This window comes from Echiichthys vipera (assembly GCF_963691815.1).
Source record: "Echiichthys vipera genome assembly, chromosome: 16".
NCBI classification, from domain to species: domain Eukaryota; kingdom Metazoa; phylum Chordata; class Actinopteri; order Perciformes; family Trachinidae; genus Echiichthys; species Echiichthys vipera.
Window position 1 is genome coordinate 28,476,597 of NC_139841.1, and position 14,156 is coordinate 28,490,752.

The following is a 14,156-nucleotide window of genomic DNA, read 5'->3' on the forward strand; positions in this document are numbered from 1 at the left end:
GGGGAGACGGAGGGAGGGCGGGGACAGGGATGGAGGGAGCAGGGAGGGAGGGGGGGACAGAGATGGAGGGAGCAGGGAGAGAGAGGGGGAGAGAGAGAACACAGTGACATCATATCACGCATCTGTTACAGGACGGAGGTTTGTGAAGAACTCCGCGGGGACGCCTGGGACCTGACGCTGCTCCTCACACTCACACACGCACACGCGCTCTCCTCCTTCACTGGATGTGAGCGACAGAGGAGAGCGCGTGTGCGTGTTTGCTTTGCACCTGAACGTGCGATTTAACGCAGAATGATTTAAAACGTAAAGCGCTTTAATTCTTTTATGTGGTTTTGAATCAAAAAGGGAAGAAATGGAGACAAACTCCTGAACACGTGGATGTTTTCACGGCTCTTTGTTGCAGAAATGTGGATGTGATGAACTGTAAACTGTATTATTTTATTTATTCTTTATATTTTGTCCTTGTGTTTTCTGTTTGTATCTCACTGGTTTCTCCGGGTTAAATAAAGAACATTAAATAAACAGATAAATGAACCATGTTGCCGCACTAATGTCTGAAAACTGTTTATTTCTGGAGGCTTTGGATGTAAACAGGAAGTGAGCCACGACTTTAAAGCCTTTGTTTACATTTTGGCACCATTGAAAATAAACAGGATTAGTTTAAATCAGCTCCTGTTTGCAGTGAACTCGTGTTTGAACACATAATTAACTTCTTTTACTGTGAAACTGAAGAAAAACATGGAAACGTGCAGATCCTCAGGCAGCTTCTGCAGCGACGAGGAGCAAATCTTCTGGTTTATGAGCTGATTTTTGAAGGTTTATTGATGAAAAATGAACATTTCAACCGTTGAATCTTGTGGAAGTCGTTCAGGTTTTGGACGTACCACACTAAAGAGTTGGAGTGCTGCTTAAAAGGGACCATTATTATATATTTACACCATTAAACGTCTGCAGAATGATGTGTCATCAGCGCCTGTTTGCAGTGAACTCATGTTTGAACAGACAAATGTCACTGCATCAGTGTGAAACTGAAGAAAACTGAAAAACCTGAAGTTTCTCAGGGTCTTTGTCTCTGATTTTAAGGTTTTTAAGGATTATCGATGAAAAATGAATTGAACCGTTGCAGAAGCTGCCTGAGAAAAGTCACGTTTTTCAGTTTTCCTTCAGTTTCACAGTGACAATTGTCTGTTCGTCCATGAGTTCACTGCAAACAGGAGCTGATCATAAGGAATTTGCCATATTTGTATTAGTGGCATTTAAAAATATAGGTTTAAAATACTTTAAATGGTGAAAATAAAGGTTTAAAAGTCCCTTTTTAAAGCTGAAGGACAGAAAAGTAACTTTCAACATTTCAAAGGCGTCTTTTTCATCGATAAACTTCCTGAAAAACCTTAAAATCAGCGACAAAGACGCTGCAGAACCTGAGAAACCTGCACGTTTTTCAGTTTACTTCAGTTTCACAGTGATGCAGTGACAGTTCTGAGGAGCGTCTTTTCTGTTTTATGAAGGTTTATTGTTAAAAATAAACATTTGAACCGTTGAATCTTGTTAAAGTCGTTCAGGTTTATGAAAATACCACACTAAATAATTGCAGTGCTGCTTTAAAGGGACTATATTTATATATTTTCATCATTAAACGTCTGCAGACTTCCTTATTATCAGCTCCTGTTTGCAGTGAAAAACACATGTTTGAACAGACAAATGTGACTGCATCAGTGTGAAACTGAAGAAAAGTTAAAAACGTGAAGGTTTCTCAGGTTCTGCAGCGTCTTTGTCTCTGATTTTAAGGGTTTTCAGGAAGTTTATCGATGAAAAAGACGCCTTTGAAATGTTGAAAGTTACTTTTCTGTTCTTCAGCTTTAAAAAGGGACTTTTAAACCTTTATTTTTAATACGTCACTAATAAAAAAATATGGCAAATTCCTTATTCTCAGCTCCTGTTTGCTGCTTTTTCTACAATTTGAAGCAGATTTAAAGAAATTGACTGAAGACAAATAAACCTTTGAATCCTTGAATCTCATTGAATCAATGTCTCACAAGTCGTTCAGGTTTAAGGACGTACGACACTGAATAGTTGGAGTGCTGCTTTAAAAGGGACTATATTTATATATTTACACCTTTAGAAGTCTGCAGACTTCCTTATGATCAGCTGCTGTTTGCAGTGAACTCATGTTTGAACACTCGACCGTCACTGGAAAACTGTGAAAGTTTTTAAGCGTCTTTCTTCCGATAAGTTGATATTTGGACGTTTATTTACGGTGGACATCAGAGACAATGAGATCCTCTGGGATTGTGAGTCACTATGAAGGTAAAAACATTTATATCAGGTGTGTGTGTTTGCGTTAGACGGAGCTGTGACTCGGGTAAAGAGCAGGACTGAGGGTTTAAACCAAAGTTGCCTCCGTGAGCTGCTGTTTTTGAACGCCTCACTTCCTGTTGTCTCCAGGACACGTGCGTGCACCTGGCGTCTAAACGCTGAAACACAACTCAGCGTCTGCCCTTTCGTTTGCTCAGTGGAGACGTTTGCGAGTGCAGATGCGGCGTCCGCAGGGATCTGCTCCATCCATCTCTTCCTGTCTGGGCCGCTCAGTTCCCAGGCCCGTGTTTATGCAACGGGACCGTTCATCATGGTTCATAAACACAACGACACATAGAGCCGTATTTTTAGCCCTGCTGGGGCTCAACCGCAGCCTTTACCCGTCTCTCACACACACACACACACGCGCACACACACACACACACACGGAGGAAGATTAAAGGATAAACCAGATTAAGTGGCTGGATTAAAACCCTAATCTGGATTTATTGTGATATGAAAGATCACACTTTCTATGTTTAAAGGTCCTGCTCGGCCAAACAGCCTGTGTGTGTGTGTGTGTGTGTGTGTGTGTGTGTGTGTGTGTGTGTGTGTGTGTGTGTGTGTGTGTGTGTGTGTGTGTGTGTGTGTGTGTGTGTGTGTGTGTGTGTGTGTGTGTGGTGAAGAGGCGCAAAGAAACTGTGCTTGGATAAAAATCCCCTCCGCAGATTTCTGTCTCTGTAAAAACGTGTCTGTGCTCGAACGCAACATGTCGCCTTCGCAGCGCTCCGGCTTTGGATGTCAAGAGGAGGGGGGGGGGGGGGGGATATGTCACCGGGTGGGCTCAAAGGACGCCATTCATCCCCGAGTGTTTGCTGAGTGTGACCCGTGACATCGAGAGGCTCGGCTCTTTATTCCTCTGACAGACAACGATGCGCTCGACACGCCGCGGACGTCCTCCTCAGCAGGACGGTCGGGAGGGTGTGACACCAGCAACACACCTTCCTCTAAGGACCGCCCCCCCCCCCCCCCTGGTTACTGTTGCTAGGCCTGTCCACGTCAATATTTTCATCGATATCAAGTGAGAGAGACAGTTTCTGAGAGCCACGTTCAGATTACATGACGGAGGAGAAAATGGTGAATGAAGAGGACGTTCACTGGTCTCGTGTCGTGAGTGTTTACGTCATAAACTGTAGAAAAAGTGGACGCGGCGTCTAAAAATCTACTGAACAACGTCTGAAATTAACTTCTCACGTAGTTTCTTTAATTCCTCATTTAATATATTCAGACAAAAGCACTTTGCATCCATGGTTAATTTACAGGGAACTACTTTTCAACAACAGTTTAGGTTTCTACGGACTGCCCCTGAACGCACCTGGATCTTCTAAATGTGTCAGATCCACTGATTTGTGTTTACTGTGACGTGAGTGTGCGATGCGTTCAGTTGTGGTTCGTTAAAACCACACACGGTTTAAAGGAGAAGGAAGTTTCCCAGCATGCACCAGCTCTGGGTGCTGTTGTGTGGCAGTGCGTCACAGCTCCACCTGCACACCTGACGTGCACACGACATCCAATTTACACACTATAGCGTCACGGTGTGCACGCAGGTTTCCCTCCAAAGACGCTCGTCTGAACGCGGAATACAAAGTGAGAACGCCACTTTAGTGTTTCCTGTCCAGGTCGTCTCCGTGTAAACAGGACCTCACTTGGACGTGTGTTACGAGCGGGGGGAGACGTGATGAGCTGAACGTCACGTTTGAGTCCAGCGGAGACGGAGCATTTCACACCGCGGCAACGTTCTCGGCGCAAATCTTGGGTCTGAACTGGGATTTACACACTCACAGAAACACATAAACGCACTGAAAATAGGCAAAATTATGCTTTTTTCCTCTTTTTAATGTGTTTTTGATTTCCTCGCCGGGTGCAGCAGCCGTGAGCGCTATGCTGTGAACACTAAAGCGTGTAAACTAATATTAAAAACACTAAAGACGAGTCTGACGCTCAGAACCAGCTCCATAAATCTCCTTTACACTGATGTTTGAGGTGCGCTCGTTCCTCCTGAAGCAGATGAACGTTAAACAACAACATTGGCTGCACAGAGAAGCTCAAACTTCCCTTCACATTTAATTAAAAACACGCAGATTCAAAACAGATGAAACTTTAATGCCTCGTGCAAGTAAACCTGTGCTGGATGGGACTATGAATGCGTTTGACCCGGGGGCTGCGCTCTAACTCCTCCGGTTTATCTGTCGAACGCCTCGTCTCCCCGTGACACAGCAGCGTAAACACGCGGCCGAGCGTCGGGGGGGGGGGGGGCAGGCGTAGACATCCATCTCTGTCGGGGAACAGGGATCTAAGCGCCTGTGTGCGTTTGGTATTACTGTAAGGTAAACACGGGCCAAACCCATGTGTTCAGCCTAAAGTAAAGACTCATATGTGCTTTACGGCGTTTACACAACGACTGCTGGTAACGTGTGCATCCGCCACCGCGCGCACCGTCGTCACCGCCGACTTCTAGGAAACATACGGATGTGTCTTACCATGGTGAGCGTCATGCGGTCGATCTCGTGTTTGTCTTTGGTCTTGTGCTGTCTGAAGGGACTGTGCCTGCAACAGGAGAGAGACAGAGACACGGAGGAGGTCAGATCCTGCGCTGAAGCAACGCCACGCTGTGGAAATGAAAGACACTGAGGGTGAATCAGACACACGCTGCCAACCACACCCCTGGAAACGCTCCACGCTCCCCTCGCTGCAAACTGAACATGAATAACAACGCTGCAGATTAAGAAAGGGTCATTTCAAACGCGCCCCGATCTCACTCACTCTCATTATCCACCTGCAGGTTTGGAGCGCTGACGCTTTAAAGAGGAAATACGCACAAATAACAGCCTCAAATGTTTGGTTCCACCTGCACGTCGACACTTTAGAGCCTTCACGCCCTTTGGAAAATATGGTAAAGACCAAAACCGGGCGTGAAAACTGCACATGGACCCCCTCACGTGGTAATTTCCACCGGGGAGCTGGGAGAATATTTTGAGCGCTAATAAACGTTTTCTGCTGCTGTTGATGGACAGTTTTTGGAGCCTTTATGTTGCGGCAATTTCAATATTGTATGTTAGCACTTCGGCTCCGTTCACACTGCAGCAACAAGTGACGTGAATCCGATTTATCTGCTCATATGTGACTTTAACTGATGTGAACAGCCCCAGTCCCACTGAATCTGACATTTCTAATCAGAGTCAGGACACTTTTAAATGTGCTACTGAATCAGAAACGTTTGAGTGCGACCTCAGTCCGAACAGCCAGGTCGCATTTAATGAGACTTTGACGTCATTCTGACCTGAGCTGCACTGTTTTATCAATGAATGACAAATAAAGTTGATTGAAAAATTAAAATAAAGTTGTGCCACAGGAACAGGATCGAACCAGACATGGAGGACAGCAGTGAAGCCAAACCCTCCTCTGTACAGATGTTGCTGCTTCTGCTCCTCATAGAGCCGTCATTCAAATATTACTTTCCTCCTTCCTGATTTCACACACTGTTGTATGAAACCCTAAAACAGGGGTGTCAAACTCAGGCCCGTGGGCCAAATCTGGCCCGCGGTGTAATTATATTTGGTCCCAGGATCATATCCAGGTTCTCTGAGAGCTAAATCTCATCCACGTCTACTTTTCTGTTCACACACATGAGCATCCATGCTGCCAGTCTCTGCAGACACACTGAATCCACCCCTCCCCAAAAACGCCCCAAAGAAAGATGGAGGACAGGATCTTTCAGCAGATGATCTGTGTGTGAAGGTGAAGAGCTGTTTTTTTGTTTTTAGTAAATATTGAGTTTGGCCCGAAACTTTGTCCCAGTTTTTAAATTTGGCCCACTGTGAATTGGAGTTTGACACCCGTGCCCTAAAGTCTTAGTCTACAATACCAGTCGCCGTTGTCATGTTTGCTTCTTCACCTGCAGGTCAGGATCTGTGGTAAGGATCGACCCATATGGATTTTTAAGGCAGATGACTGATGATTTTCTTGAGCCGATATTTGGAGCCGATTCTACTTTCCCTCAATTTACATCATAGAAATTATAAAACGATAACAAGTGTTACGAGTCTCAATATACCATGACTGGTATCGGTCTATTACTAATCTGTGGGCCTGCCATTTCACTTGAGCACAACACGCTGGTTCCAGTTCACCATCTTTTCCAAAGCACGTGAAGGCAGCGTTTAACTTCATCCTTAACATTTATGGAGCTGCAGCAAAAACTGAGAAGAAGTCGTTCCTTTTCTGTTACAGCCGCCTGATCCCAACCATCGATACGTCCATTTACCATAAACACTTTATCACATTCTCATTATAAACACAAGGACACTAAAGACATACTTGAGACTTGTCTTTGTGTGATTCTAAGGTCATCTCTCCAGAATTATGAATTGAGACGTTAAATCATGTACGCAGGCTGAGGATGCGAAGAAGCAGCCAAAAGGAAACGGTCTAAAGGAGCTGAGAGATGTTCACAGATAAGAAACAAACACTTGGCGACCCCCGACATGTTTACGAGACGAACCAGCGTCTCTGTGCGAGATGCAAAGAGCGCAGCGCTCCACTGAGAGAGGGCGATCAGAGGAGCAGCGGCCGGCTCTAATGGGAGAGCAGCGGCTTCAATGAGTCTAATTGTTCGGCCGGAGCCTAATGACTCAAATGAATCAGAATCCACCGCCGAGGACCGGAAAAAGCATGTTAATCAATAAAAGTGAGTCTGAACTTGAGAACAGAGAGATCGCAGGAGATGAAACTTGTCTTTGGGCTGAATCTGTGCTGACTCGTCCGGATCAGAGAGAGACGGGAGAGCGGAGGTCAACGGGACTCCACTGATAACGAATATTAGATCAGGATTTTGGCTTCTTAGTCCATCAACTGTGATATTGACGTTATACTCAGGGTCTATGCAGGAAACCTGAAGTTCATTTCTATACCTCAGGGCGTCACTGCGTCTCTCAGCGGCTCAGGTTCCCGTCACGGTGCGCTGAGCTAGTGAACGCTAGTGAACTTCCGGCGTGAACGCACTTCCACCCTCAAAAGCCAGTTTGAGGGAGGATGTGCGCGATTTGGGACACAGCGAGGCTGTCACCCTGCTGCAGTACGGCGTGTGTGTGTGTGTGAGAGACGACCACAGGTTAGAATCCAACCCGTCCGCTGCAGCACTCATTTGCCTGTACAAAGATCATTTTCTGTGCTGTGTTCTTCATCTCCGCTGGGTTAAAGTGTCGACTCTACTTCTCCGTGTTGTTGTGGCGTCTGTTCGACCACACGTCACATCCAGCTGTGAGCTACATCCAATCAGCAACGGGCTTCTCTCAGGGGAGAAACACAGCCCTGCTCTGCCACAGGGGGACAAACCGCCGCTCGAGAGACTCACGTGCACATTAGGGGCGTTTGGGTGAAACAGACCCGCCTCGTGCCGGGTATTTGACCCCCAGTGAAACCTTCTGTAAACTGCGTTGTGATTGACGTCATGAAAGGAACTCCATCTGCTGCTGTGACTGTATATCGACATGTAACGCTCACACAGTGACTCAGCGACTGTGACTCAGCCATTGTGACTCAGCGGCCGTGTCTGCAGAAGAACTTCCTCTGCAATGAAAATAATACGACCACCGCTGATCCACACGTAGACGCGTCCCATAACAACAACAGTGCTGCTGCGTGAGAGGACAGAGACGGACCCAGAGACTGTTTAGTGAACTGGACTCTGAGCCACATGCATGGGACTGAATGAGGCCCAGCACAGATTTCTCCCTTTTCCCTGATGCTCTGAATAAGGAGCTTAACTGCTCTAGGCTCTGTTTCTAAATCCAGTTCTAAGAAGCTGTGAAAAGTCTTTAAATGTAGTGAGAAAGTGGCGCCTGGGAGTGCTTTGGGACGGGAAAGGGCTCCCAGCAGCCCCCTCTGCTCAGTGAGGACACTAACTGCAGAGTGAAGGGGCTCCCAGCAGCACCCTCTGCTCAGTGAGGACACTAACTGCAGAGTGAAGGGGCTCCCAGCAGCCCCCTCTGCTCAGTGAGGACACTAACTGCAGAGTGAAGGGGCTCCCAGCAGCCCCCTCTGCTCAGTGAGGACACTAACTACAGAGTGAAGGGGCTCCCAGCAGCCCCCTCTGCTCAGTGAGGACACTAACTGCAGAGTGAAGGGGCTCCCAGCAGCCCCCTCTGCTCAGTGAGGACACTAACTGCAGAGTGAAGGGGCTCCCAGCAGCCCCCTCTGCTCAGTGAGGACACTAACTGCAGAGTGAAGGGGCTCCCAGCAGCACCCTCTGCTCAGTGAGGACACTAACTGCAGAGTGAAGGGGCTCCCAGCAGCCCCCTCTGCTCAGTGAGGACACTAACTGCAGAGTGAAGGGGCTCCCAGCAGCACCCTCTGCTCAGTGAGGACACTAACTGCAGAGTGAAGGGGCTCCCAGCAGCACCCTCTGCTCAGTGAGGACACTAACTGCAGAGTGATGGGTGCATCAGAGTCCAGAACAGCACCAAAGTCTCCACTAAGACCAGAACCAGGGACACGTTTGTCTCTAGGATGGAGGAGGATTTGGAGAGGAACTCTCCGGGGTTTGGATTCTCCACAGCGTCTCCCCGTCTCTTCTTCTCTGTTGTTGGTGTGTTTCTGTGGCAGTTACAGCGCCACCTCCAGGCCTGGCATGGGTACTACAGCGTCTGGAGTCGCTGCACCTGGTTTCCTGTGGACGCATCGGTCGTGCTTGTCTTGTACTTTGTTGTTTATTTAGAATATTTAAGTAAATAGAGCCTCCCACACCCTGCAGCCTGTCAGTCTGTCAGCAGGGAATAGAGAGCGCCGCAGTCCTTGGGCTCGCCATCGTATCGTGTTAGACTGATTATGAGGCCGTGAGCGTCGTCTGCGTGGAGTTTTGAAAAGTGTAACCATCATGTGGCCGCTTTCGGCTCGCCATCGACTCGCTGTGATCTCAACAAGCTGCAGGGTGACGTCTCGCTCAGAGTGTGTGTGTGTGTGTGTGTGTGTGTGTGTGTGTGCACTTTTGTCCTCATGTACCAAAATGTGCGGCTGACGGATTCAACGTGGCATAATTCTATTGGCGCCCAACCCGAGGGCTGACCACGAGTCAGAGAACGCCGGTCGGTCTGACCACACGGGTGAGGGGGCGGAGCCTCCTGATGAACCATGTGACACAGGGAAGGGGAGGAGCCAGGTCTGAGTGGCACACACACATCCTCTTTAAAATGTTCAAACACACTCATCTAAACATCAATGGAGGGACGCGACACACACACACACACACACACACACACACACACACACACACACACACACACACACACACACACACACACACACACACACACACACACACACACACACACACACACACACACACACACACACACACACACACACACACACACACACACACACACACACACACACACACACACACACACACACACACACACACACACACACACACAGACACACCTGATTTCTGACCTACTGGGCCCACACCTCTGGCATTTACACACTCCAGATCAAACAAACACACAAAAACAAGATCAAAGAGCGATGAAGGTGGAGAGCAGGAGAGGGTTTGAGAGCAGACAGGAAGTGAGAGGAGGAGGAGGACGATGAGGAAGATGAGGATGAGGATGAGGAGTCGTCCTTACCCTCGCAGCAGTTTGAAGAGCATGCAGCCTAAAGAGAACCAGTCGGCGCTGCTGTCGTACGCCGTCCCCTTCTGCAGAACCTCTGGAGCCATGTACCCGTGAGTGCCCCTGAGACAAACACACGTTACTGCCGTTAGACACGGTTTACATTCATGTTTCAGACGCTTTCAACCCGAGGAACACACTCCTGAACACAGGCGGCCGTAACCACGGGCGGTAACCAGGGGCCGTAACCACGGGCACTTACACGCTGGCGTGAGGCTTCTTCTTGGAGAAGTCACAGGCGAGGCCGAGGTCAGAGATACGGACGTGACCGTGTTCATCCAACAGGATATTAGCTGGCTGCAGGGGGGAGGAGAGGGTGAGGGAGAGAGGGAGGGGGAGAAAGAGGGGAGAGAGAGAGGGGGGAGAGAGAGAGGGGGGAGAGAGGGTGAGAGAGAGGGGGGAGAGAGGGTGAGAGAGAGGGGGGAGAGAGAGGGTGAGATAAGATCATCAGCGTCACTGATTCAAACTTAAGAACCAATTTCCGTTGAGGAGAAAAGTTGAACTGAGACGATCAGAGACTCAAACCTCCTGTCCTGGTTTCACTCCACTGTCTGGCACAGACCGGGACTCCCCCCTCTCCCCCCTCTCTCTCTCCCCGCCTCTCTCCCTCCCCCTCCCTCTGTCCTCTCTCTCTCTCTCTCCCATCTCCCTCTCTCTCTCCCCCTCCCTCCCCCTCACACTCAGAGTATCATCTGCGTTGATCTGCTGTTTATTGAAGCCCTAACATTACCCCCCTCTCCTCTCTCTCCCTCTCTCTCCATCTCCCTCCCTCTCCCTCCCTCTCTCTCCCCCTCTCTACCTCTCTCCCCTCTCTCCCTCCCTCCCCCTCTCACACTCAGAGTATCATCTGCATGATCTGTGTTTATTGAAGCCCTAAAACTCCCTCTCTCTCTCTCCCTCTCTCTACCTCTCCCCCTCTCACACTCAGAGTATCATCTGCGTTGATCCGCTCTGTTTATTGAAACCCTAAAACTTTCCCCTGACTTCCAGCAAAAATATATCTGTTGTTATGGCAACCGCTCCAAACAGAGGGCTGAGGATGAACACCGTGCTCGTCCGGGGGTTTGAACCTGTGGCATTCCTGCAGTTTTCTTTTCCTTTTCCAGCTCATTTTACAGATTTATCACTATTGAGAGTTTATTTATCGTAAACTTTACTTCTGCAGGGCCGGGGCGTTACCTTGAGGTCTCTGTAGACCACGAAGCGGTTGTGCATGTGCTCCAGACCCAGGATGATCTCAGCCGCGTAGAAACGCATCTCTTTCTCGCTGAAGACGCCGTGCTGAGACAGGTGGTAGTGCAGGTCGCCCCCTGGACACACACACACACGCACACACACACACACACTCCGCGTCAGTGTGGCTCCATATACCTCGTGCTTTCATCTGTACAGATCAATAAGTTGTGGTAATCCTCTCGGGGGAGAGACTGAGAGTCGACGGGCGGCCTGTGACTCTTCCCTCTGTATTTACAGCGCGGCTGAAGCTGCGGCCTCACACTGCCGCTGTTATCTGACGACTGTTGACTTTGAAAAGGGAACTGGTGGAGGTGACTGTCTGCTCGCTGATGTCAGGCTGTGGGAGGCGTCATCGGCGAGGTCACAGTCTCGGGGAGGAATGACCTGACTGAGTAATGCAGCTCTTTGTGTCTCAGGACGGACTGACTTCTGTGGGGAGTTTAATCTGGGCAGGTGGAGGTGTAAGTGGAGGTGGAGGTGGATGTGTAGGTGTAGGTGCAGGTGGAGGTGCAGGTGTAGGTGTAAGTACAGATGGATGTGGAGGTAGATGTGGATGTGGATGTGGAGGGGCAGGTGTAGGTTTAGGTGCAGGTGCAGGTGGAGGTGGATGTACAGGTGCATGTGTAGGTGCAGGTGCCGGTGGAGGTGGAGGTGCAGGTGCAGGTGGAGGTGGAGGTGCAGTTTGAGGTGCAGGTGTAGGTGGAGGTGTAGGTGCAGGTGTAGGTGGAGGTGCAGGTGCAGGTGTAGGTGTAGGTGCAGGTGCAGGTGTAGGTGCAGGTGCAGGTAGAGGTGTAGGTGTAGGTATAGGTGCAGGTGCAGGTACAGGTGGAGGTGGAGGTGCAGGTGGAGGTGGAGGTGCAGGTGCAGGTGCAGGTGTAGGTGCAGGTGCAGGTGCAGGTACAGGTGGAGGTGTAGGTGGAGGTGCAGGTGGAGGTGGAGGTGCAGGTGCAGGTGTAGGTGGAGGTGCAGGTGCAGGTGGAGGTGCAGGTACAGGTGGAGGTGGAGGTGGAGGTGTAGGTGTAGGTGCAGGTGCAGGTGCAGGTGCAGGTGCAGGTGTAGGTGCAGGTGGAGGTGGAGGTGCAGGTGGAGGTGGAGGTGTAGGTGCAGGTACAGGTGGAGGTGGACCTACCGTTCATGAGGTCCAGGATGAAGCAGAGCTTGTCGGGGGTGTGGAAGGCGTACGTCATGCACACGATGAACGGGCAGTCCTGCAGAGACAGAGTCAGAGCACCAGGTCACAAACTGTGTGTGTGTGTGTGTGTGTGTGTGTGTGTGTGTGTGTGTGTGTGTGTGTGTGTGTGTGTGTAAATATAAATATAATAATAATAACAACAGACGATTTACAGGAAACACACAGAATCACACAGAGAGCAGGTTTAACGACGCCATCTTGGTGTTGAACAGTTACAGGAGGAGGAACGAGCTGCAGGGAATCGTGCACACGGCCTCAAAGATCCTCCACAGGAACAAGGAGAAACTCTTTAAACATGAACCGCAGATCAAACGAGGGTCGAGCGTCTCGCTGCGGCGTTATCGTGAAAGCGAAACATCCGTAAACGACGGTGAGTTCCAGACGCTGTCAGATAAACACGCTGCTGTGGCCGGGAGGAGGCGGACACTTTTACGTCTGATGTGTGGTGTGCAGATGTTGTGCAGATGTGTGATGTTGTGCAGATGTGTGTTGTGCAGATGTTGTGCAGATGTGTGTTGTGCAGATGTGTGATGTTATGCAGATGTGTGTTGTGCAGATGTGTGGTGTTGTGCAGATGTGTGGTGTTGTGCAGATGTGTGATGTTGTGCAGATGTGTGGTGTTGTGCAGATGTGTGATGTTGTGCAGATGTGTGATGTTGTGCAGATGTGTGTTGTTGTGCAGATGTGTGGTGTTGTGCAGATGTGTGATGTTGTGCAGATGTGTGTTGTTGTGCAGATGTGTGGTGTTGTGCAGATGTGCGGTGTTGTGCGGATGTGCGGTGTTGTGCGGTGTTGTGCGGATGTGCGGTGTTGTGCGGATGTGCGGTGTTGTGCAGATGTGTGATGTTGTGCAGATGTGCGGTGTTGTGCGGATGTGCGGTGTTGTGCGGATGTGCGGTGTTGTGCGGTGTTGTGCGGATGTGCGGTGTTGTGCGGATGTGCGGTGTTGTGCAGATGTGTGATGTTGTGCAGATGTGTGGTGTTGTGCAGATGTGTGATGTTGTGCAGATGTGTGTTGTTGTGCAGATGTGTGGTGTTGTGCAGATGTGTGCTGTTGTGCAGATGTGTGTTGTTGTGCAGATGTGTGCTGTTGTGCAGATGTGTGTTGTTGTGCAGATGTGTGCTGTTGTGCAGATGTGTGTTGTTGTGCAGATGTGTGTTGTGCAGATGTGTGGTGTTGTGCAGATGTGTATTGTGCAGATGTGTGATGTTGTGTGTTGTGCAGATGTGTGATGTGTGTTGTGCAGATGTTGTGCAGATGTGTGGTGTTGTGCAGATGTTGTGCAGATGTGTGATGTTGTGCAGATGTTGTGCAGATGTGTGTTGTTGTGCAGATGTGTGTTGTTGTGCAGATGTGTGTTGTGCAGATGTGTGTTGTTGTGCAGATGTGTGTTGTGCAGATGTGTGTTGTGCAGATGTGTGATGTTGTGCAGATGTTGTGCAGATGTGTGTTGTGCAGATGTGTGTTGTGCAGATGTGTGTTGTTGTGCAGATGTGTGTTGTTGTGCAGATGTGTGTTGTTGTGCAGATGTGTGTTGTTGTGCAGATGTGTGTTGTTGTGCAGATGTGTGTTGTGCAGATGTGTGCAGATGTTGTGCAGATGTGTGATGTTGTGTGTTGTGCAGATGTGTGTGTTGTTCAGATGTGTGGTGTTGTGCAGATGTTGTGCAGATGTTGTGCAGATGTGTGTTGTTGTGCAGATG

At 49.3% G+C, this 14,156-nt stretch overlaps 1 protein-coding gene across 1 annotated transcript in view; it reads right to left on the bottom strand.

Moving 5' to 3' along the window:
- Positions 1-14,156, bottom strand: part of grk3 (G protein-coupled receptor kinase 3) — a 65,728-nt gene that overhangs the window by 7,539 nt on the left and 44,033 nt on the right. The window contains 5 exon segments of the mRNA XM_083930327.1: positions 4,836-4,902; positions 9,981-10,088; positions 10,228-10,322; positions 11,205-11,335; positions 12,391-12,469. Coding sequence (XP_083786453.1) covers positions 4,836-4,902; positions 9,981-10,088; positions 10,228-10,322; positions 11,205-11,335; positions 12,391-12,469 — 480 coding nt within the window.